This window comes from Dermacentor albipictus, chromosome 1, assembly GCF_038994185.2.
Source record: "Dermacentor albipictus isolate Rhodes 1998 colony chromosome 1, USDA_Dalb.pri_finalv2, whole genome shotgun sequence".
Taxonomy (NCBI): Eukaryota; Metazoa; Arthropoda; class Arachnida; order Ixodida; family Ixodidae; genus Dermacentor; species Dermacentor albipictus.
The window spans coordinates 463,985,095-464,009,546 of record NC_091821.1 but is presented as its reverse complement, the minus strand read 5'-3'; the positions used below and the strand labels follow the sequence as shown (position 1 = coordinate 464,009,546).

Below are 24,452 nucleotides of genomic sequence, written 5' to 3'. Positions count from 1 at the left end.
GAGCGCTTCCTGAACACACTGTCCCTATTCTAGTACACTGTAGCAAGGTTGCATTTCTCGTGCCCGGAGCGTGGAGCTCGCAAGCGGAGCGCAAAGTTATCTCTTTCTGAACGCTCTCTTTTCAACAGAAGCCTGCATGTTCCTCAGCCTTATCTGAACGCTTTACTTCGTAATGAAGCAGATTCCCATACGCGGCTGCTATTGGTCAACCGCTGATTTCAATCAAGAAGAGTGTTTGGACCAGTGCGCTTCTTCATACTGCTACCGTGTATATAAATTGACGCAGTTAATAAACAGGCAGTGGTAAGCGAAGATCTGCTTCCCTCCCCCATCCCCAAATTTCTGTTTGAATCACGTATTTCCGGAAATAGCCGATTATCATCTGCTCACACTCCGCAGCAGTGCTGAACTTTGCCCATACTGCTTATTGGTGTCGTAGCCGCCGAGTCTTGCTAAGTTTGATTGGTTTTCAACACTCAAATAGCCTCAAAGCTCGCGAAACTTTAAGGTCAGACGACACGCACGCTTGCCACCGCGCGTTCACTCCTGGCCGCTCCCGGCGAGACGCCTAGGAAGGCTTCGCTTCATATTGAGCTATTGACAGTGCTTCAACATGCGAAAGTTGGATGCAGCGACTATCCGTCGCTCAAGCTGGTGCTGGATAAAGCCAGTCCGCACCGAGTAGCATGGCCGTAGGGGAGCATATGAGCGTGAACATGCCCTCATGACCTGTCGTACGCAAAGCAAACGCTTTGCATGCGCGCTACATTTCCACGTAGGTGCGGCCTGTTATGCATGGTCTTCGAGATCAGGCACCGCCTGAACTTGGAGGCCATGTGCTATGAGCGTAGACACAGCGGCCGTCGCGGTGTCTACGCCACTGCGTGCGGCTCGCTGATGACAACCGCGTCTGGGGCGTCGTAGGCGCCAACATTAGAGAGCCCTGCATGTAGGCTCCCTGGCCAACATAGTGAATAGCGGCATATACCCGAACATACAAAATCAAATTTGAACTGTGCGTCACCGTAACGTATAGTACAGAGGGAGCGTTGTGGGCACGCCCCGGTCCACCGTGCCTTTGCAGTGCAATGCATTTAAGAAGGAGCGGGATCACCACGAAGGGGATTACAGGCGACCTTTTATTGCTAAAATATCCGCTTCTGCTGAAAGCAGTGAAGTACTTGAAGTACTTGAAGTAAACAGTGAAGAAGTGAAGTACTGAAAGCAGTGAAGTCAGAAAGTGCTTCTGAAACAATGTATTTTAACTTCAAGTGCATTTTCTCGACTTCGAAAAAAAGTTGTTCGAGGCCCTTTTAACGTCTTGTCTCTGAAGAAGATGTGGAAAACAGCTACAACTCGCCCTCACCTGGAAGCATTTACACACGCATTTGCGTCGGTGACTGCCGCCCACTTGCTGTAATTGCCCAGCTTCGAAACCGACGGCTTGTAGTCGATGTCCTCGTCGTCGCTGCCCTCGTTGAATGCGATCACAAGGACCGCGCCAACCGCGCACAAGGTAGTCACCGCAGCGAGACCTAGCAGGCATAGCACGGTCCCGCGATTGCTGTGGGAGGCAAGATACGCAGAACTTCAAGGATCGGGCAAGCAGGTAACGCCTGCACACTGTGCTCAGGAGAGTCACTTGCGCATGGTGGGGATGTGAAGGAGAAAAATTGCCAGACACTCGAGAGTAATTCTAAACTACAAAAGAAACTTAATTATAGGGGTTTCTCATCAAGAAAGATTCGTAGTTGAAAAAAAAATGCGTCCCGGTCCCCGGGTCAAACCAACGAGACCAACCGCTTTCTAGCGTGGTCGCTCTATAGAGGGTGTTTCAGCGAACACTTTCAATTTATTTTTTTGATTGCCTAGTCAAGCATGATTCTAGCCCGTGAGCTGGACTACTCGAACAGGCAGACATTATTGCACAGACAATTGAAATGTATAGTCGTCTAAATAGTAAAAATAGATAATTAAAGTTTTGTAAGTAGTCTACGCATTTCAATTCTTTGTGCAGGTAATGTCCGCCTCTCCAAGCAGAACAGCTCATGGACTAGGATTGTGTTGTCTGTCACATCAAATAAAAAAATTTTTTTTGAAAGTGTTCGCTGAAATTCCCGGTAATATCTGAGCTAATCAGGAGGCTGGCAGATTATAGCGCGAGGCTGAATGGATCGTAAACTCGAAACAAACGCAGCAATGTGCTAATCTGCTGGTTAGCTCTGATGATAGTTAGCTAGATGATAGAGTTGGCCCCGGGTCCGCTACTCGAACCCGGACCACTTTTATTTTCAACTTTGAAGCTTTCTTTCAGGGAAATCCGCACGGGTTTCATTTGTGGTGATTTGCCACGGTGGCGACTACGCAAATAACGACAAAGCGGAGGCAGAGTACTTCAGTAAAAGTTTTAGAAACGCCCTAAGATTTCTGACGATCGCCGACTCGTCTACGTGTCTCTTACAGATTATTTGCCTCAATATATGGCGAATTGAAAACACGTGTGGATTTGCAGTCAAATTTTGCGTTAGGGAGTAGCGTAATCGCCCGTGAACTTTATTTTTCTAGGGCAAGTCGATCTGTCACCTCATCATTAGGAGTACGGATTTTGTGAAGCGCCTTATTACCTAATGCGCTTGGTGGCAACGTCTCTGAGCCTTTCCAATTTCTATGCAAACACTCGGATAGAAAGATGTTATAATTCTTATCAGGCATGCATGTAGACCACGCCCCACGACAGTTGAAAGGTGTGAATGCGCCTATTTAAAAAAAAGGTGCTGTCACGTCCAATATTCCTTGTGTGTAGAGCAGCTAAATGCGATTCAGCTGAATTACGCGAGGAATTGCATGCACTCGTACATTTTTTGCACTCGCCCCTGGAATACTATGTTGATTCTAACAATGACACCATATCCTCGTCGTTTAGCCGTATTACGGGACTCATATGTAGCAGACACACCCGCTGACTAAGACTGCATGCGTTACGTGTTTGTTATAAGAGTTAATTTCACGTGGGTACACCTAAATGTGAAACTTCTGCAGCGCCGTGTTTGGATTTAACGAAAGAAGAATGTGTTTCTGTTGTTGTTTTTGCACACCTCGTAATACTGCAAGAGCTGTCAGCGCGTTGTGTGGCATTGATTTCAAAATTTTAACCAGATAACACCTGCGAACATGTATCTTCCGACCAGCAGCATCGAGGAACAAGCAGCAAGAATAATAAGAGTGACGATGTCAATTGGGTTTGGTAGGCCGGTTTACTGCGGAGTGTTGGCTTCACTTGTGGTTTGTTGGCGTCTCTGCAGTGCGGTGGAGCCAGATTTGGCCACGTGATGGCGTTCAGCGAATAGCGGCGCTAGAATCGTGTAGGTGGTGCGAGCGGTTCTCGGACAGCAGTGGCGCAACTCGGGCTCCCGAAAGAGAGCCTGTACTTTAACTGTAGTTTCTGACTTGACGGAACTTTGGCGCTGTGGAAGCGGCAAGCTGGATGGTTCAGCCAGCATGGTAATGATGGGTAGTACATTGATTTGCCTAAACTTTCGTCCGTGTGGCGTCAAACGGCTTCGTAAGCCTGTCATTTTCAACAAACTATGCGTAATAAATAAACTTGTACGGAACTTGTACGGAACTGGTGACCACGCATCATAACGCAACTTCCGGTATGAGAACACGAGTCGGTTTTGGCACTTAAATTGGTGGAGCAGCAATCTAGGGATCCAAAAGCAGTGTGATTGTTCCGCAGATATATATATATATATATATATATATATATATATATATATATATATATATATATATATATGTATATATATATATATTGTAGTGAAGAACAATGAGCAGTAGGCACTGCTTACAGAAAGACTTAGAGAAAGACGAAGACTCGCTGCGGTGCTCTGCTATCTGAGCGTTTTAGCAGTCGAACTATAACGCCTCTTGACATTTGGTGGAGGTGCTGGGCCCTTCCCAAACCTGGAACTCCGCAGCCGGACGCTCCCTACCGTTTCTGCCATGCCTCAAGATGCCGCGCAGCCCGATCCTCCCCTGGCATCGCCTGTCGTCTGCTCCGGTGCTGTACGCCAACGAGATCCTCCGGTCTTCAGCGGCAACGACGACCATGACGTGGAGGATTGGCTGACGTCATACAATCGCGTGAGTGCGCATAACAAATGGGATGACAAAGCTAAACTGACAAACGTCATCTTCCATCTTTCTGCTGCAGCTAATCTCTGGTCCCGGAATCACGAATACAACCTCTCCACCTGGACAGCATTTACCCATTCTTTCAAAGAAGTCTTCGGTCGCCTCCAATACTGCCTGAGAATTCTCGTCCACCATCAGAATGTTCTTCCGAGCATTAATGCGGATCTCTCTCACATCTCCTGAGGCTATTCGATCGAAGTATTTGGTCAGCGATTGCCTATTCAACGAGTTCATATTCGTACCTTCCGTAGTTGGGGTGTAGCCCACGGAGGCAGTATGGGAGGCTTTGTAGGGCATTCAAGTGGTTGGTAAGGTAAGGTAAGGTTGGTTGGTAAGGAAGGTACGAATTCATCTTCGTACCTTCCGTAGTTGGGGTGTAGCACGCGGAGGCAGTATTGGAGGCATTGAAAGGCATTGAAGTGGTTGGCAACATCCCATTTCGCTCATTCCTAGCGTACGGAAAAGATACCTGCACTGGTGTGATATCAGATGTGGACATTGACATAAAGGATGACGACCTGCGATCTCTATTATCGTCGACAGTGCGAATCTTCGACATCCACCGATTCGGCCGCTCCCGGTGTATCAAGTTGGTGTTCGAGTCAGACTCTTTGCCAGCATCGGTCAAAGTAGGTTATGTGAGGCACTCAGTGCGTCCATATGTACCACGACCGTTACAGTGTCACAAGTGTTTCAAACTGGGCCACGTGAGTGCTGTGTGTAAGAATCCTACGTCCTGCCGAAGATGTGGTGGTGCTCATCAGGTAGACTCCTGTGAGACTGACGCCATGAAATGCGCAAATTGTTCCGGAGCCCATGAAGCGACATCCAAGGACTGCCCCAAAATGGCAGAGGAGAGGCAAATTCGGAGAAAAATGGTGAGAGAGAACTCCACGCACAAGGAGGCTGCCGATTCCGTCCGCAATAAAAGGCGCTGGTTGCGGCAAAGGCGTCGCCGCTCCCAGAGCAAGCCTCGGGGGAAAGAGGCACTTCCTTTGAGTACTTGGATGCAAACCGTGCCACAGACAGAGCATGGCCGGCACACACAAGATGCGCCTCCCCCTGTACCTCCGCGCCCGTCAAGGAATGAGGCGTCATCCAACGTGCGTCCAACCTCTTCGGCTATTGAGTGGCCTACGCTACCACTAAGGGCTTCCGGAGGAGATACTCCTTCGGCGCTCCCTAAGTGCCGGGAGGGTAATGAAAGGCTTGGAAATGAAAAGGTGGTAGACATGCTTAAACAGCTAGTAAACACCATGTATATATTACTCTCCGGATTGGCAACGCCAGCTGCACTGTTGGTCGTGAAGGCGTTAGGTGCTATGGAACCGCTATTAGCCGCTCTAAAATAAGGGTGTTAATCATGGCTCTCACGATAAAACACTGGACATCGGAACAGAAGATGCATCATTCTGTTATAATGCAATGGAATGCTTGAGGTCCATGCGGCCGCATGTCTGACTTTAGGCAACGAGTATTCAAATACCGCTTCAAAGTGATCGTGATATTCGAGCCAAATCTCACGTCGGAATTTCGCCTTTCCGGATCCGTTAAGCTCTGGTGACGTGAAGATGGACACAAGAGCAAAGTGTTAATGTGCATACGCAGTGACATGACGTTTGTGCGGAATGCGATCACTCCACATGACAGCAATGAATATGTGTGTGTGACACTAAAACATAAACTACATGTGTTTTCGATCATCGGCGCCTACATACCTCCGAGCCAAGGACTTGAACTCTCTTATCTTTCCACTGTATTACAAAGCTCCCCAGGCCCTCATGTTGTTATTGGAGACTTCAATGCTCATCATCCTTACTGGGGAAGTGCCGCAATGAACTGTCGGGGTAAGAACTTGATGGACTTCATAGACAGTGAAGGCCTGGCTGTCATCAACGATGGATCTCCAACTTACATCCGTAGCACTACCTACGGAAGTTCCTTAGACCTCACTATTGTATCTCGGAGCCTCCTGCTCTTAGTCAACTGGTGCTTGGACATGGAAACGCATGGGAGCGATCATATACCAACACATGTACAGATGAAGTGGTTTCTGCAATCAACATCTGCTGTACGCTGCACTGATTGGTCCACATTCTCTACATCTGTCGAAGAGTACTCTGATATAGAAGACATTATTGTATCATTAGTGCAGAAGACAACTAAGTTCATCAGTGCACCTACATCCAGAACGGCGATTGATATTGAATATGAACGGCTCCGAGCGATCGGTCATAGAGCGGAAAGGAAGGTTAGGCGAACTCAATTGTCATTAGACCTTGTCTTATGTGGACGAGCTCAACGAAAAATGCGGCGTCACCTTCAAAAAATACGAAAACAACGATGGAGGACCTTCTGTTCGTCTCTGGATCCTCGAAAGCCACTTTCTAGGATGTGGCAGGTAGTACGAAGCCTTCGTGCCCCTCCTCAGCAAAAACATCCTTTCCGTGCTCTAGCACTTCAGCAATGTCTGACGGAAGTGCAGGTTGCCGAAGACTTCTGTAAGAGAGTCACCCTTACCGATGTTTCAGCATGTTCAACATTGGATCGACCCGTGCTACCTCCTAAAGATGATCGTCTTGACCTTCCTTTCACGATGCCGGAATTGGAAGCTGCACTTGCTGCGTCTAGACGATCTTCTGCCCCTGGTCCTGACGGTATTTCGTATACTGCTCTGTGCCACCTTGGGATGGAAGGTCGGAAAGTCCTGCTGTCATACTATAACGCCACGTGGTCATCCAGAACAGTCCCGAAGCAGTGGAAAACCAGCCGTTTGGTGGCCCTCCTAAAGCCAGGAAAGTCGCCTTACGAAATGTCATCTTACCGGCCAGTAGCTCTAGCTAGCTGTGTCGGTAAGGTGATGGAACGGATGATGCTCACTAGACTAGAATGGTTCATGGAAAAGAATGAGCTTTATTCTGAAATGATGACCGAATTTAGACGTGGCCGGTCTGCAATAGATGGGGTCATTGATCTCGTGTCCCCGATCGAACACGAAAAAAAGTGCCACCGACTTGTAGGAGCAGTTTTCTTAGACATAAAAGGAGCTTATGACAATGTACAGCACGAAGCCATTCTTGATGCCCTCAGTAATTTAGGCATTGGTGGCCGTCTCTACATGTGGATTGCAAATTACCTAGACGGTCGTACAGCCTTCATGTCTACGAATACTGGCGAAACGACAAGACACGCTGTGGTCCATGGAGTGCCTCAAGGAGGAGTTCTCAGCCCGACTCTTTTCAATGTTGCCCTTATTGGCCTTGCGGAAATAATTCCTGATATAGTGCGCATCAGTACCTATGCAGACGACACATGCCTATGGGCATCCGCAGTCACGCGACCACAAATTCGTGCCAGATTGCAGCGAGCTGTTTCTTTAACGTCACAGTACCTGCAGTGCCAAGGACTGCAACTGGCCCCAGACAAGTGCGCTCCGATAGCGTTCACACGGAAGCTTATGTGTTGGTATCCAATTATGATCAATGGAAATGCCATCCCATATGTCACCCACCACAAATACCTCGGCGTTGTCATTGACCGCGGTTTTTCATGGTCGAAACAGGTGGCAATGTTAAAGAAAAAATTAACTGGGCTTGCTCAAGCTTTTCGCTTTCTGGCCGGTATGAAATGGGGTCCATCTGAGCATTCGCTACTCCGGCTGTACCAGGCTCTCTACGCCGGATACATTCGGTATAGCCTGCCAGTTTTATCAAGTATAAGCCCGTCATGTTTGCGTATGCTGGAAAGTGCCCAGGCACAGATGCTGAAAACATGTCTCGGTGTTCCACGTTGCACCTCAACCTACGGAACAATTGAGGAGGTTCGCGTCACCCCTTTACCTGTCTATCTACGATGTGAACCTCTTCGAGTATTCCTGCGACTGCTTTGCCGTCATGGACGCCATCCCTTATCGACACTACCCGATATACGGCCGGACTCCACTTTTTCAAAAGCCGTTAAATGCCAAGAATCTGCCATACCAGCATACTTTGCCCCGGCTGACCTTCCACATATGCTCCCAAGGGTAATGTCCAAAATACCGGTACGTCTATCTATTCCCGGAATTTCTAAAAAACCGCGAATACCTACCGTCGGCCTCAGACATTTAACACTTGAATATATGTCGAAAGAATATGACTCCTCGGTGAGCGTGTATACAGACGGCTCGGTCTCGTCGTATGCGTCTGGTGCGTCTTTCGTCGTGCCTGCGCATCGTCATTCGACGGTTTGGTCTGCATAACAAGACGACTACAACATCTTCGGAATTAGTGGAAATAAGAGAAGCCGTTCAATATATTGCGTGACAGCCTCCTCAAATATGGACAGTTTTCAGTGACGCACTACTTATAGTGGTGTTGAAAGAAAGCGCTTACAGAGTGTTGGCTCTTCAAACTGCCGAGCTCTACACTTTAGCGCAAGAAAACGGCCACCACATCACATTTCAGTGGATTCCCAGTCACTGTGGTATACAGGGCAACGAACTGGCCGACGCCGAAGCGAGGAAAGCACTCGAAGAATGAGAGTCACTGCTTTCAATTCCTTTTTCAAGAGCGGACGCCAACTGTCTCCTCTCCAGTGTCATCCGAAAATTGACAGCAAAGCACTGGGACAATCCGGATAATCGCCCCAGACGACTCCAGAGATTGGACTCTACCATGAATTTTAGGCTACCACCAAAAATTCAACGAAGCTGTGCCAGTCTTCTGCACAGACTAAGGCTGGGGGTAGCGTGCACCTCATGCGACGCACTGAGTCTCAACACTGTGAGGTGTGCAATGTGACTGAGACTATAGGTCATGTGCTTTGTGACTTTGCTTTGTACTCTGGTTATGCTTGGATTAGCCCAAGAACTACAAAAACTCAACGGCATTGAACACACCATATACGCCGACGACATTACAATCTGGGCTGCAAAGGGCGGTGACGGCCAAATCGAAACTGCCCTACAAAATGCTATTGACGTCGTAGAAAATTATCTTGACGGCACGGGACTCCGCTGTTCCCCTGAAAAGTCGGAGCTTCTCCTATACCGCCCCACACTCCGTGGACGGCACCCACGGGGCTCCATGAATAAACGCCAATACGAGGAAATAGAGCTCAACCTGAGGGATGGCAGAGCCATACCCGTGGTCCCTAGCATCCGCGTTCTTGGTATGACCATAGAAGCCAACGTAGCTAACTCTATGGCTGTCTCCAAGATCCTTCGACAGACCGCTAATACATCTAGACTGCGGAAACGAGTGACCAACCGACGAGGAGGTATGAAGGAAGAAAGCCTCAACCGCCTTGTCCAATCTTTTATCATCTGTCACATTACTTCCCTTGCGCCCTTTCTCAACTGGTACAAAGCTGAACAGACAAAACTGGACATCATCATCAGAGGAGCCTATAAGCAAGCCTTAGGGCTACCCAACCACACCAGCACGGAACTTCTACTATAATGAGGTATCCACAACACGCTACACGAGTTAATCAAAGCCCAACGTCGATCTCAACTAGAGCTGCTTACGCTCACGGAAACGGGCCGCAGCCTTCTAACCAAGCTTAATATCACCTACCACCGTCAACATCGAGACAAACACCCAATACCACGCGACATTCAGCAATGGATACACGCCGACCCTATTCCGAAAAACATGCACCCAGACCACAACAAAGAACGCAGGAAGGTACAAGCTACCTCCCCAAAGCTTATGCCAAGACCGTGGGCGTCACCTTCGTCGACGCAGCTGAGTACCAAGATGGACGGCACTTTGCGGCGGTTACCACAGCAGGCGGCTTGCTCCGACATGCTGCCAGCATCATTACCAAAAATGCCGAGACGGCCGAGGAAGTGGCCATCTCCCTGGCCACTCTTGACCCAGCCTGTCACACCATACTGACCGATTCTCGCGCAGCAATCAACAGCTACATCAAGGGTCGTATTTCTCAGCAATCACTCCGTATCTTACAACAAGCCCCTCATTCGTCTGAAAATCAAATCACCCTCGTCTGGATCCCAGCACACGCCAGCGTTGTGCACCCGCACCTCACCAACCTCAACGAGATTACACACTCCGTAGCACGAGCACTAATCAACTGTGCCGGAGACGGTGCAGGTGCACCCGCAGGACGCGACCACCTTACAAGATACAACGACCTTGTGAAGACATTTAACCTCGCAAGGAGAACTTTCCCCACCCCTCACCGCAAGTTAAACAGAGCACAGGCAACCACCCTCCGCCTGTTACAGACGAATACATACTCCTCCCTCCCATGCTATCACACCATATACCCCGACATCTACCCGAGCCAGACCTGCAAGGTTTGTAAAACTGAATCAGCGACACTCCCCCACATGCTATGGGAGTGCAAACATCAATACCCAGACCTTAATCTCGTGACCCTCTCGTCGAGATGGCACGCCACCCTGCGCAGCTCCCATCTCGACGAGCAACTCTGGGCGACCCAGATGGCCTACGAAGCGGCGAAGAGGCAAGACCTCGACGTCCCATCGTGGGAGGCCTAGGCCCAGCCGACTGAACTGCTGGTGCTCATTAACGTTCACTCTCTTTCTCTCTAATTCCTTCATTCCACTTTACGGCAAGAAATGGAACGACAGAAACGCTTCCATTCTTACAATATCAAACTTACGTGCCGTTTTTATTTTCTTTAGGAGGAAATACTTTATTCAAGAACCATCTTAAAACCCTGAAATAAACCACCTGAAGAAACAGCTTTATGTATTAACATTCGCAAGCGGTTGTATTGCTTTTTATGTGTGTAAGGTGCTTTTTCTTATGGTTCTGATGCAGTCCTTGCTTTTAGTGTGGGCTAAATATTTTTTGCAGTTTCTGAGGCAAATCTGTGCCATACGTTTTAACACATATGAATTTATACAATGCCTGCTCCTTTCTGCAACGTCATATTGTCTTTGAAACTTACGGAAATAAATGTAAACAAACAAACACATAAATAAATAAATAAATCCAGAACACCTAAGCACTTCTGATGAGTTGTGAATGCGAAGGCATTAATGTCCTATTGAACACCGCTGAGTGGTCCTTCTAGATATGAACTCTTCGGGGGAAAGCGAGCGAGTTGAGGCGCTTGGCGCGTTTTAACGCGATAGCGTTAAGGAGCTCGTGTCGCAGAAAAGCCGGTGTCGTCGGCGTTGGTGTCGGCGTCCGCGGCGTTGGCCGTGAGCGATAAATCACGGCAGGCACTTCATAAATAAAAAGCAACTTCTAAGATGGGCTGGGTGGGAATCGAACCAGGGTCTCCGGAGTGTGAGACGGAGACGCTACCACTCAGCCACGAGTTCGATGCTTCCAAGCGGTACAAACGCGCCTCTAGTGAATGCGGTGTTGCCTTCGAAACGAGCCGTGGAGAGTTTTACTGCGTTGTATATCGGTAATTATGAACATGTAACTTACAGAAATCGCAATTACACGAGTAGCGAAGTGCGTCTCCGCTGCATTTCTTCTGCGCTTTCCGCACACGCAGAGCCATCTTGCGGCAAACACAGAAGACCCCCTCCTCTCCATGTACGGTGCTGCCCCGACAGATGGCACGCCACGCGCGCATTGGAGCTGTGCGAGGTGGCTCGCGGCCCGGACTCTCTCTCCTCTGACAACGCTTCGCCTTGCTCCCTCTGCAGAATCAAGCGTCCTTCCTTTCTTTAGATCAATATCTGTCTATCTCTCTGCCCGTGCCGATCACGACGTTTGGCTGGCGTGCATCATTTCCCCTTCCGAGATACCGAGTTCTTTGGTTCGTTCCGCTTGCTCAGGCGCACGTTTTGTTGTTGCGCCGAACGCCGCGTTGCTCGACCATATGGCTCGACGCTCACCGCGTCCGATGCGGGGCGCCTCGTAAGTGATGGCTGCCCTGTAGCCCATTGTCTTACACCCCTTGGCGGGTTGACGGGAACGCTGTCGCGTTCCACTCTTGAAGGCGAAGCTTAAGCGTCCTCCAATTTTTTATTTGGCGTTACCGAGGTGCAGTTCGAACGCTGGCGAGGGCTTGCGCGGACTAGGAACGCGTGGGCAACGCAGGCTAGCGAGAGTGAGAGCGAAGGTGGCATGGTGACGCGGCGATGCCTCCTGACGCTCTCCCTGATGCTCCTCCTGATGCTCTCCCCTGACGCAACACCTGGCGCGCTATTGATAAAGCAGGTGTTCCCTTTTCCTCCCTCTACGCTGTCGTAACGTGCGCGTGACGCGGCGTCGCAGCCAATGGGGCTTTAGCTGCCGTTTAATGGCTACACACTACAGACGCCGGCCTTTTTCCCCAATTTTTGCGATTTCGCATCAATCTGTAAATAAGGGCAATTGACAGACAATGCACATCGAAGAGTAGTGAGGAGGGCCATCTGCGCTCTAACCTTGGAGGCGGAGGCAGGCTAGGGGTCTTGCTCGAGGCCTTCTGTTCAGTCAATTCCTTCTTTTCACTGCTCTCCTTGGTCGATGGCTCCTGTGGGGCACTCATGGCGGTCTAAAGCCCCTGAAATGGCGAGAAAACGAATTCACTCAAGCCCGAATATATGAATTTTGCTGTTGTCTAGCAAGGAATATAGCTTTTTTATATATTTAGCATAGTTATAAAACGTAGTGGGTAACTGACTCACTTATGTCGTTATGCAACTAAGCTGCTTCTTGACCTCTTTTTTTCCGCCTATCAGCGTCGGTTTGCTTCTTGCATGGTTTATCACAGGCTTCACTTTGTGATCCGGTTGTGGTAATTTAACAAGTAACAGAAAACTCAACTTTCAGTGGAAGCGTGCAAGCCGTTAACATGCAACTTATATCAGTTTTTGAGAGAAAACGCTACCTTATGTCTATCTCCGTTTCCACGTATTCAAATGTGCGTAAAGCGCAGAAATGTTATTCGACAATTGCTGAACCGACTTTAATGCAATGTGTTGCATTCAACAGATAGATCTGATTTCCATTGATTTTAGCAAGAGGAATAGCAGTTTCAGCCGCAAAACGTTTTTTTTATTTTAGAAGTCACCCAAAATCGCTGTTTAAAATCTAAATAATATTATACGGCTGTACGTGCCAGAACCCCGACATCATTATGAGGCGCGTCGCAGCAATGGACACGGGATTAAGTATGACCACCTGGTTTTTTTTTTAACGCCGGTCAAAATCTAAGCAGACGAGCGTAACTTTTTTTTTGCATTGCTGTGCTACGAAAATGTGGCTATGTCACTCAGGATCGAACCCGCTACCTCGAGCTTGGTAGCCTCACCGCCATAACCACTCAGCGACTGCGCGTGGCAGCTAATCGGTGGGTTGAACACAGTGCAAGCACAAACTGCACAAATCGGCAGCTGTGCACCAAATAGATATATCGCAGTTTTGTTAACTGCGTCTGCTGGAGCATGTAAAGCGGTCAATTTTTCTATTAAATTTACAGATAACGTGATTTTTTTGCAATGCTTACAAGGATTCTGCACAAGCTCTACTTATAGACTCATGGTATGTTTCGGAGAGGAGAATAATACAGCAATATTAAAGCGATAGCCTCAAGGGCCAGTCACGCAGAAAGCACGGCGTCGCGGGCGTTGGCCGTGCGCGGTCCGTGAGCGCAAATTTTCCGCCAATCACAGCGTGGCTCACACCCCGTGCTCCGCTCGGTTCCTTGCAGCACCACCAGATGGCGTTCACCTCTGCGCATTGGCCGCAGCGGCAGCGCTGACCGAGCGGGGGAAGAAAAAGGAACCAGAAAGCTCGCCTTCATGCACAGCTTTCGGTGTACGCGTTTCCCAGTAAAGATTACGGTTGCATAAGCTACAGTTGCCTGGAAGCGTGAGAAGCAGGTAGGAGCACTTTAGTGCTATTGTGTTCCATTCTTAAAGACGAAGGTTAAGCGTCTCCCCATTTTTGTTCACTGTAGATGTGTCATAGTTACAACATACGGAGTCGTGATAGCGTCTTTTATTGCTGAGTTACAAAGTTGTCGACTGCACCCTTGACGTTTTCTTAAGTTTCGCAATGTTTTAATTTTGTTGTAAAAAAATTATAGCAGCATTAGGAAAAAAATGTGGTGAATAAAGAGCGCAAATACAGACGTGGCACAAAATGAAAGGTTAGAAACAGGACAAGCACTGCGTCTTGCCTGTTTTTAATGCAAAAGCATTACACGCTCTACTACGCGAAAATCTGGCGTCGTCGGCGCCGTGTCCGAGCGACGGTAACAATAGTATCCGACAGCGCAGGAATAAAAAAAACGTCAAAATTTCTTGAATAGACGTCAAATTTCTCAGTGAGATTCCTGTATAGAAAGTAAATTGATGGCTTGGAAAAAAAAGATTCTTACGTTGTGTTCTGCGTAACAGTTGAACCTGGGCCTGCGGGGACGAGCACGCTTCCCAGACTCCCCGGTAACTACACGGTTGCGGCTTACTAAAGTTGTGCCTAGTGCTTGCGTCATTCCACACGTCACGTAGCTCCATCTGGCTGACTAAAGGTGTGGCCTAGTGCACGCGTAATCGGGCACGTGGCGGCGCAGCCTATGGGGAGGTGGCCCCACGTCACGAGTGTGTAAAATTTGCGCGCTACTTCTCGTACGTCACTTGCTCAATTCAGAAGATTTCGCCAAACCTACTGCAACGCTTTCGCATTGCCACACGTAAGCAGTCACAAGAGACCTTGCGGAATTTTTTTCGCAAGAACCTTGAAGATAGGCTCACCCACTTTGAAGAGTATATTCGCACGACATTCACCAAGACAATTACCGACCGTTTCATAGCAATTGAACAGACGTGCCAGCAATTAACGACGACAGTACAGAATTTGGCAACGCAAATGGCTAACTTTCAGCAAACATGGATAGGACATCAATCACCGCAACCACAACAGCAGTGAAAGGCCTCCTGGTCTGGCATTGGAATTGCAACGGTTTTGCTGGGAAAAAGGCTGCACTTCAGCAACACTTAGAACAAGTATCAAGAAAGCCAGATATTATCATGTTGCAAGAGACCCTCATTGAGGAAGTAAAGCTCTCAGGTTACCGGTCCCACGCCAGCCCACCAAGCTTCCGGACCGCGGCCGGCAGTAGCGGCAGGGGAGTTTGCACCTTGGTGAGGAAAGGCATCACGTACGTCGAGCACGAGTTATTGAGCAAAAGCCCAATCGAGCACACCATGGTAGAGGTGGTTACCGGGAAAAAGCAGAAGGAAAGCTCTTTTCTGGTAAACGTGTACAGTAGCCCCTCACACGGAAAGCAGAAATTCAAAGCACTGTTACACAAAGCGTGCAACGTCGCGGGGCCCGACAACACGCTGGTAATCTGCGGGGACTTCAACGCGCCGAATCAAGCCTGGGGTTACCCCAAAACATTGGCAAAGGGCAGGGACCTAATGCAAGATGCTACCGACTTGGGACTAAATCTAATTACCGACCCAGCATACCCTACAAGAATCGGCAACTCGATCACCCGAGACACAACGCCCGATCTCACTTTCGTCAGGAGTAATGGCGGTGGTATGGCGGACTTCGAATGGCGCAACACGGGCCACGAATTGGGAAGTGACCATTACATTGTGGAGGTCGCTGTCCCGCTCGGTGGTACCGACGAAGTTGGCAGAAGCCTTCGGAAACATAGAATTACTGACTGGGACGTGTTTCGAGGATTGTTACCCGAGGAGCAAACCGAAATTACGGACATTGAGAAGTGGTCCACCGAGATTGTAAACAAGGTAGAAAAGGCCACCAAGGAAGTCGAGACGGACGAGCGTGTCCACAGGGTCGACAGCCGCCTCGCCCACCTCATCGAAGCCAAGCAGTCCATCCTGTCAAGGTGGAAGACGCAGAGGACAAACACAAAGCTACGCAAGAAGGTCGCCGAACTCAACCGCGAGATCGAGTCCCACAGCCGAGTGCTATGCACACAACAATGGAATGAGGTTTGTAACGCAGCGGACGGCCAGATGCACTGCGGCAAGACGTGGAGTATGCTGAGGCATCTTTTGGATGCGACCACGACCAAGTCTCACCAGCACCACAACTTGGCCAAGATCATCCACAGGGCGCTGACCGAGCACGGGGAAGACGAAGTGAAGAAACGCCTCGACGACAAGTACCTCCCGGTCACTCCCACAGACACGCACCCGGACTACCTAGGCGAAGCAAACGAGTGGCTAGATCGAGACATTGAAGTATGGGAAGTACGGGTTGCCCTGCACGATCTCAACAGCAACTCCGCCGCTGGTCCCGACCGCGTTACGAACAGAGCGCTGAAAAATCTTAACGAAGCGGCGATAGAGAACCTCACGGCATACTTCAACACTTGCTGGCGAGCCGGATCACTACCTCGGCAGTGGAAAGCAGCCAAGACCATCTTGATTCCCAAGCCGGGCAAGCCACCCAACATTGAGAACCTTCGGCCGATCTCGCTTACGTCCTGTGTGGGCAAAGCGTTGGAGCATGTACTCATGAACAGGTGGCAGAGGTACCTGGAAGATTCGGGGCTCTACCCAAACACCATCATCGGGTTCCGAAACAAGCTCGGAACTCAGGACGCCATGATACAACTGAAAAATGACATCCTCGATGACACTACCAACACGAAAGACAAGCGAGCCATCTTGGGTTGGACCTGCAGAGCGCTTTTGACAAAGTAAGACACTCTGCGATTCTGGCCCAGGTGTCACGGCTAAACATGGGCAAGAGAACTTATGCGTACATCAAGGATTTTTTGACGGAGCGGACTACTGAAATCATCGCCGGTGACCTGCAGCTCCAAAAGAAGAAGCTCGGCAGTGTCGGGACCCCCCAGGGCTCAGTCATCTCGCCATTGCTTTTCAACCTTGTAATGATAGGGGTGGCCGAGCGCCTCTCACGAGTCGCGCGGGTCCGACACACCATCTATGCCGACGACATAACGCTCTGGGTCCCAGGAGGAAGCGACGGACACATCGAGAATACATTGCAAGAGGCGGTTGACGCTATCGAGGAGCAGCTGGACGGGTCTGGGCTCGTCTGCTCCCCAAGCAAGTCTGAGCTGTTGGTGGTTCCTCCGAAAAGGACAGCTAGGAAGACGAAAGGCAACGAGCCTGCGAGAGAGCAAGACACAATAAAGATCAAGACGAGCGGTGGTCACATGATCCCGGCTGTCGAGAAGATCCGAGTGCTGGGGATGCTGATTGAGCGCAAACGAGTCAACGGCGAGACGGTCAACCGTCTGGCGGCCAAAGTCACCACGGCCATCCGCCTCATTAAGAGGGTGTCGCACAGAACAGCAGGCATGAAGGAAGAAAGCCTCACCCGGCTAGTGGAATCCTTCGCTATAAGCCACATTAGATACGTTGCTGCTTTCCACAACTGGAGGCAGTGCGAACGCAATAAGATCAATGCGCTCATACGCAAAGCGTACAAGGCTGCACTCGGACTTCTCGACTGCACAAGCACCGACAAGTTCCTGGCCTTGGGAGTGCATAACACCCTGGAGGAAATCGCCGAGGCGCAGAGGACCGCTCAGCTCGCGCGGCTATCAGAAACAAGAACGGGCAGACAAGTGCTGCGTGACCTAGGCCTGGGACCAAAGGAAATGGGACCCGAAAATACAGAGGTGCCTGTACCGGACGCAATTAGTAGACGGCTACGGGTATGTCCGGTGCCAAGAAATATGAACCCTGAGTTCCACAAAGAGCGGCGGGCGGCGAGGGCCAAGGCGCTCATCGATCTCCATGCCAAAGACAGGGGTGCCGTGTTTGTGGACGCGGCAGAGTATCCCCATGACAGAAAGGCATTCGCCGCTGCAGTCGTCGGGGCATCGACCGGTGCAACTAGAACAGCGGCGAGTGTGCGGACTCGAGGGGCGCATCAAGCCGAGGAGGTGGCCATTGCTTTGGCCATCGCCGACCCCGAGTGCACGACTGTGCTCTGTGATTCTAGGACGGCAGTGAAAAATTACGCCAGAGCAAGGGTGTGTGGTGAAGCCGCGCGTGTGCTGCGTGTGGTCGATCTCGCGAGTGAAAGTCGGTGTGTGGTGATAAAGTGGTTTCCGGCCCACATGGGCAGTGATGTGTCGGATCGCGGCAACGCTAACCACAACGAGACGGCGAACGCGGCGGCGCGAGGACTAACCAACCGTGCCGCTGCTACTACAGCCGACCCGTCGTGGTGGTGGGAAACCAAGGACAAAATGACTTCGTACAATGAAATTGTGAAATGGTACCGACTAGAGCGAAGGACTATGCCGCCACCTCATCCGGGCTTGACCCGTAAGGAGGCGGTTTTATACCGACAACTTCAAACGGGGTCGTTATTCACCCCGGTGCTGATGAGGCACGTGTGTCCAAGTGTTTATGAAAGTGATCTGTGTTGTGTGTGCCGAAAGGAAAGAGCCACTGCAGCTCACATCCTTTGGCACTGTGCTAAGAATCCGCATGAAGCTGCAACACGAACAACGATCCCGCCGCGGCTCGAGACCGCAACGAGATGCTATGACCAAGATGTTCAAACCCAGGCCGTCCAGCAGATCTCGGCGGCCCTCGAAAGGCAACGACCGAGCGAAACCGGAGGGAGGCTGCCACCCCAAAGGAGGGGCAGGCGCGGTCGACCAAAGGGAATAGTGCGGCCGCGGCCGAAGTAGAGGCGCCACACGCCGCGAAGACGTCATGGCCGCGTCACGGTAACGCCTCCCTAACAGGGGAAGGCTAACCGTTCTGCAGGCGTTCAGAACAAAGTTTCGTCACTCACTCACTCACTCTTTAATTACGCCAAATATCCATCAACTAGGCCCTAGGAATGTCCTTGTGAACAAGTGATGGTAATAGTTGCTAGATTTTATTATTAATGTTAATGGCATGAGCCACATTTAAATTTGTGCAATGGATAAAGAGGAAAACGCTTTCTGCGTTCCCGTATATTTATACAGGACCACGGGAGGCAAACTAGTGCAGGCGGCGATGAAAAAATCTGCTGGAACGTTGTGCAGCACGGATGGATCAGTAATCCCTTTACTGCTGTACGACGCAGAGTGATCTAGGTTTAAATAACCGTTCCCTCAAAACGAAGGTAGCGATATCTTGCTGGAAAGGCTGCCAAAACGACACCAAGAAGCCGAAGTGAACGCAAAGAACGCGAGTAGCAGAGCCACGCTCTATCTGGCTGCCATTTTGCAGTAATTATGTCAGACGACTTCCGCTAGCAAAAGGTACGCTACCGTTGTTTTCATTTTCTAAGAAATATCCGAAACGGCGCAAGAAATGCGGTTACAGGAGACGTGCTCGAGGTTAGACAAAGAAATCCTCGCCTCGGAAAAGCGCGGCGCTCCTGCCGGATCTTGGACGGGTTGCAGTTCTTGTGGCCTCAAATCATGGATCATACCCTCTATTAGTTTGGGCATTTTGGAGGTGATGAAAATAAACAGGAATTCCTGCTGAACCAATCTGATGGTGAATGCAGACTTAATGCTATCGGATTAAGAGCAATGAAGCTGCGTAGCGGCACACCGCATTGCCTCGGCCGAAACACATGTATGAGGCCTGTACGGCAGCCGGCCTTTTCTATAGAACTTCCCTATGGACACGCTGCGCCATCTTGCAATGGCATGCGAAGTCCGCCGGGGGCGCGCGTCGGCATATTGACGCTATTCGCGGAGCAGTTTGTTCTGGAGAAACAAGATGAGGCTTTCGGCGATTCACCACACGTCGCCTCGGCGACAGCGCATGAATACGAAACCATTAGCGTTTCTATCTTGCTTCTGTGCGATTAGCTATTGGAAATGTAAATGAGTTTTCGTTGACGCACTGTGCTCCAATGATGCCGGATCCAATCATGTGGATTGAAGATGTGTGACGTAGTTGGCTGCAAAAATAGTGACTGGCATATTAGGGAATGTAATGAATCTGTGTAGCCTAGTTCACGGACTGTTGCTGCGGCGGTCCGTACGTGTTACCGGCCGTTCGAGATGTACGACTTTCTTCGAGGATACAGAAATTTGCTGATCCATTAGCGTTGTATCGCTAACCATCCAAAAAAAAGTGCTTCAGCCTCGGAACGTCGGCAAGGGTGAGTACAGCTTGTTAAACAACAACAAAAGAAGCAGTGCTGCTTCCGGTCATTGTATGTTTCGTGCGCAGTATCTGCACACATCTACCCAAACTGGCACAAAATGTTACACTCGCTCTATCACCAACGTGTCAATAAGTGAATGGGCGCACATTTAAATATATGCACACCAAGTACGCACAATAAATGACGGGTTACACCGATAACGCACGAACGGCCGAAGCTGAATGTTTCGTGACGCTCTACAAGGGTAAGTTAGGTACTAGTGATAATGCATCTTTGCTACAAGATATTACTTTGTACAAAACAGCTACGTTTCAAGCCTTGCGCGCAGCAAGAACGAATCTATCGGAACTGGGCACACCCACGAGTGATTAGGTAGAAATACCCAGATAGTGAGCTCACCAATGAACTTTACTGAGTCAGAAACGTTCCAAGCCGCTGATTCAAAATATTTGCCAAACAAAGAAGGAAAAGCAGTGCGCTCTAATCCTGATTCGATTCATAAACGATAAAGTCTGGATAGCGTCGAATACATAATTAGCCTCGCTTTTAAAACAAGCACCATATAAGCTGCTCGCGCCGTTTGGACACAGCTTAATCAGCTTCTGAAGCGCTTTTGCATGTGTTCTCTGAAGCTGTGGCCAAAGCTACGTATCGTCCACCCGGTCACCGTCTATGATATATATCTCCTGAAACAGAGTTTTGCTAAGCCGCATCGGCGTCGTACACACCCATTGTAAGCGCAGAGGCAACGGAGGCAGTTGAGGCAAACAATGGACGCGTCACCACGTGATCAAACATGGCAGCGGCAATTGGATTGCTGCCAAAGGGTTCAATATAATAAGACTATATTGGCTGAATATATAGGACGCAGGTTTGATTCCGCCAGCACACGATAAATTTGAATGGATTTGTCTTTGTGCGTTCAAGGATGGCACATAACCAGTGGTACATACCCAGTCGCCAACTTGAGGTGAAAGAGACTCAGTGAAGAGTGGCATATAGCCACTGTCATATACTCATTGACAGAAGTTGGTCCAACGGCAGGTTTCGAACGTGGTTCCCTCAGCACAGCAGGCCGACGCTCTACCCTTTAGACCGTAGATTAACCAGTGACTCATGCTTGCGGGAAAACGGGTAGAACACAGACAAACAAAATCAGAAAGTATATGAAGTATCCCAAAAATGCTAACCACATTTTAAATGGGAAAGCAGAACAACGATCGCGATACGGAATTTTCTAAAAGTTAGCGCCAATATAATTTTTATGGGACATGCGATATAATCTCGAATAAAGGCCTGCACCTGCATTTGGGCCGCACTTGCAACTTGGCAGCAGATAATTTGGAAAAACGACTTCCAACTGAGAAGTAATCGCGTTTGGGGCGCTGGTGCCACTCGCGTGCATCGACGAATTTTCGCACGCAGCGTACTTTCCCGTGCTACTAGATGGCGAGAGCTGCACTTTGACCTCTGAAGTCCGGCGCACGGCCAGGTCGACAACAGACCGTCTTCACCAAGAAAGGGTGCGGCAAAAGCATACTAAACTCACACAATTCAAAGGTCAGTGACTGTGTATTCTTATGCGTGTAACAGTGTATAACTCTCTGTAACTATAGCATCACACCGATATATTGTAACTTCTTCGAAGTCATCTTACCTATGCTTGTCAAGTGTCCACCAATTTTGTTATTTTTACACACAGAACAGTGACACACTGGCCGAACGTTTGTTTATGGATCTATTGGTGAACTTTGTTATCCGTTAACAATGGCGTTTGAAAAGAACATCCTAGAAAGCAACCTTGAATATGACAAAGTTCCACTTGATCTAGTCAACCAATTTGTTGAGAAATTACATTCCGATATAATCAGGCATGCTTACATCATTTGGTGCCCAGTAATTTACCTGGACACCAAATTGTGTCTTTGGGCCCTCTTATAGAAGGTAAAAGTGGTTGTTACTGTCTGGTATGTTATAATTTTTGTAATTGAGTTTATCTCAGCATCATTCTATTTTAGTGTTTAATAATGTTTTACCAAATATGTGATAGCCTTATTTGCTTTTGGTTGGCAGAATATTTTGGCCCCATTGCAAAAATTAAATACTCGGCTTCCTGGTGTTCTGTATGCTGTATTTTTTTTTCTGTCTACATGGTGCTCTATTCCTTAAGTATGCACTTCAACCTTATTGCTCCGTTACGTCCACCTATTGTGTAATTAAAAATGAGCATATTATTCAAGCGATGTCGCTACAAGCTGCCCCACATGCTACCTGAGATAGAGTTCATTCAACATACGTGTGCTCATCGCAAGGCTGAAATATATGGAGTTTGAAGGCAAAAGAGTTAAAGTAAGCAGACAAAGACTATGACTTAATTGACTTGAATACGGTGAAACGAGTTACCCACAAGAGGTTTACCGAGTGGAGAAAGAGCAGGCGAGATTGTCACATGCACAACACTTCCTTATGTGTGTGTCTTTCAGCAATGACCATGTTTGTTGGCAGCTGAATTCTTATCTGACTGACAAATGCGTCCTGCCCAGCCCGACTTCAGCAGAAAGCGTTTTTATACACCGACAGACATCGTGTATGCAGCCTGAGGTGGCTTTCGCTATCACGACTTCGCCCTGTACAGATTTCAGGAGTATGCCACTGAGTTATTGTAGCCTTAGTGCGCTGACGTTGGATTGTAAACTTCTCGAAACTTGCCCAAAGTGCGGAACACATGCTTTGCAGGAAATGACCTAAGGGGGCACAAGCATTCAGAGGAAAATGTGACCAGAGGTCTGAGCAGCCATGGAGACCTCCATGCGAGCAGCTAGCAGGTGCTGGCCGAGCGCGCACCGAATAAATACTACCGGTAACCAAACCTCTCGGGAAATCTCAATTTTGCTGCGTGATTTCGACGCAAGCGGTCATGTGTTGTGCCAACACTGTCGCTTCACGGAGCGTTCGCTTGTCAAGGCTGGCTACGTGACCTAAGGATCCCTCCTATCTTTTTCCTTCCTACGTGGTCGGCACACTTCGGCACGCGCCAATACGTAAATGTGTCAGAAGCGTCGGTCGCGAACAGGGTGACGCGTCGCGACCCGCAAAGATTTTGCTGACTACCGAGGCTAGTAAGTCGGCGATGCGTGGCGACGTAACGCTGGCGTGCACCAATCAAAGGCTAGACGCGCCACCGGCGTCCACCAATCACAGGCTGCAAGGCCTCCGGCTCCTATACCTATCTGTGATTGCCACCGAGGCGAAGACGCGGGTACCAATGATCGTCCGAGTTCTTTGGCTTCGTGACACGTGCGACAGTGTTCCCGAAAGGTAGTCTTGTGAAACTAGGCTGACAACTACACGACCGACGACAGTGGGCTCTGGCAGTGCGTCGTGGACCCGAGCCAAGTTCGAAAGACTCCGACTAATGCAAGATGTCCTCTGGGTTCAGCCGGTCTCAGTGCGTTCGTCTGTTAACACATCGAATGGAATCAAGATTACCGCAACATCTGTGCTTGGTGTGTGTATATATTTTGTGCTCGGAACGAATAAAAACAAGCTTCCGATCTCCGAAGTGTGGATAATCACCACTTGCCTGTTGTGTACATTACGCGTAGGCCTAGTGCGCCCTTCGAGTTCGTAAATGGCGAGTGAACGAAGCCAGCTGAGAAACTCTGTCGAAGGAAATTAATGTTAAGTTCCGTTTGACGCTGCATCGTTTTATAATATAACACTCCTGGCTTCGTGTGGTATTTGATGAGGTGTATGAACCGTGTGGAACTTGTGGTGGTGAACCGCGGCGTGTTTCGTGTTTGAAATATGTGGTCTCAGATGACTCAAGTTTAACGGCCGAGTTCTACGCTCCTTCCAACGGCAACGACAACTTTCAAAAGCGAAAGACACTAGTAGCGCAACAATGGGACGTACATCATTAGCCATGCGGTCTGCTTCAGCTGACAGTGTGCTCTTCTATTCGGCATCTGAATTCAGATTCGCAGAAGTTCTCGAGACTCTTTTACTAACTTCTTTCAACTGCTAGTGTCCTATCGGCTAGATGGGGAAAAATCACTCGTGCAGCACTCAAGAACGCTGACGCATTGAAGGAAACCTTAGACAGCGTTATAATGTTTGCGTCTCTGTGTCCTTATACTTAAGCATTGCAAAGTTATCTGTTTGCAATACGTGCAGCTGGTACAATGTATATGAGGACCTGCATCATACAAGACCTATACATGCAGCCCCGTGTCCAAGGATTGA

At 49.2% G+C, this 24,452-nt stretch overlaps 1 protein-coding gene across 4 annotated transcripts in view; it reads right to left on the bottom strand.

Moving 5' to 3' along the window:
- Positions 1-19,494, bottom strand: part of LOC135905598 (scoloptoxin SSD14-like) — a 153,369-nt gene extending 133,875 nt beyond the window's left edge. For all 4 annotated transcript variants that reach the window (XR_010565419.2, XM_065436547.2, XM_065436550.2 and 1 more), the window contains exons 1-3: positions 19,444-19,494; positions 12,563-12,681; positions 1,367-1,564 (exon numbers count right to left, since the gene is read on the bottom strand). Coding sequence is in view for 3 of the 4 variants with exons in the window: in XM_065436547.2 (XP_065292619.2) it covers positions 1,367-1,564; positions 12,563-12,666 (302 nt within the window). In the remaining variant the exon portion in view is untranslated. The remainder of the gene's footprint in view (positions 1-1,366; positions 1,565-12,562; positions 12,682-19,443) is intronic.
- Between the last annotated feature and the right edge of the window lie 4,958 nt (positions 19,495-24,452).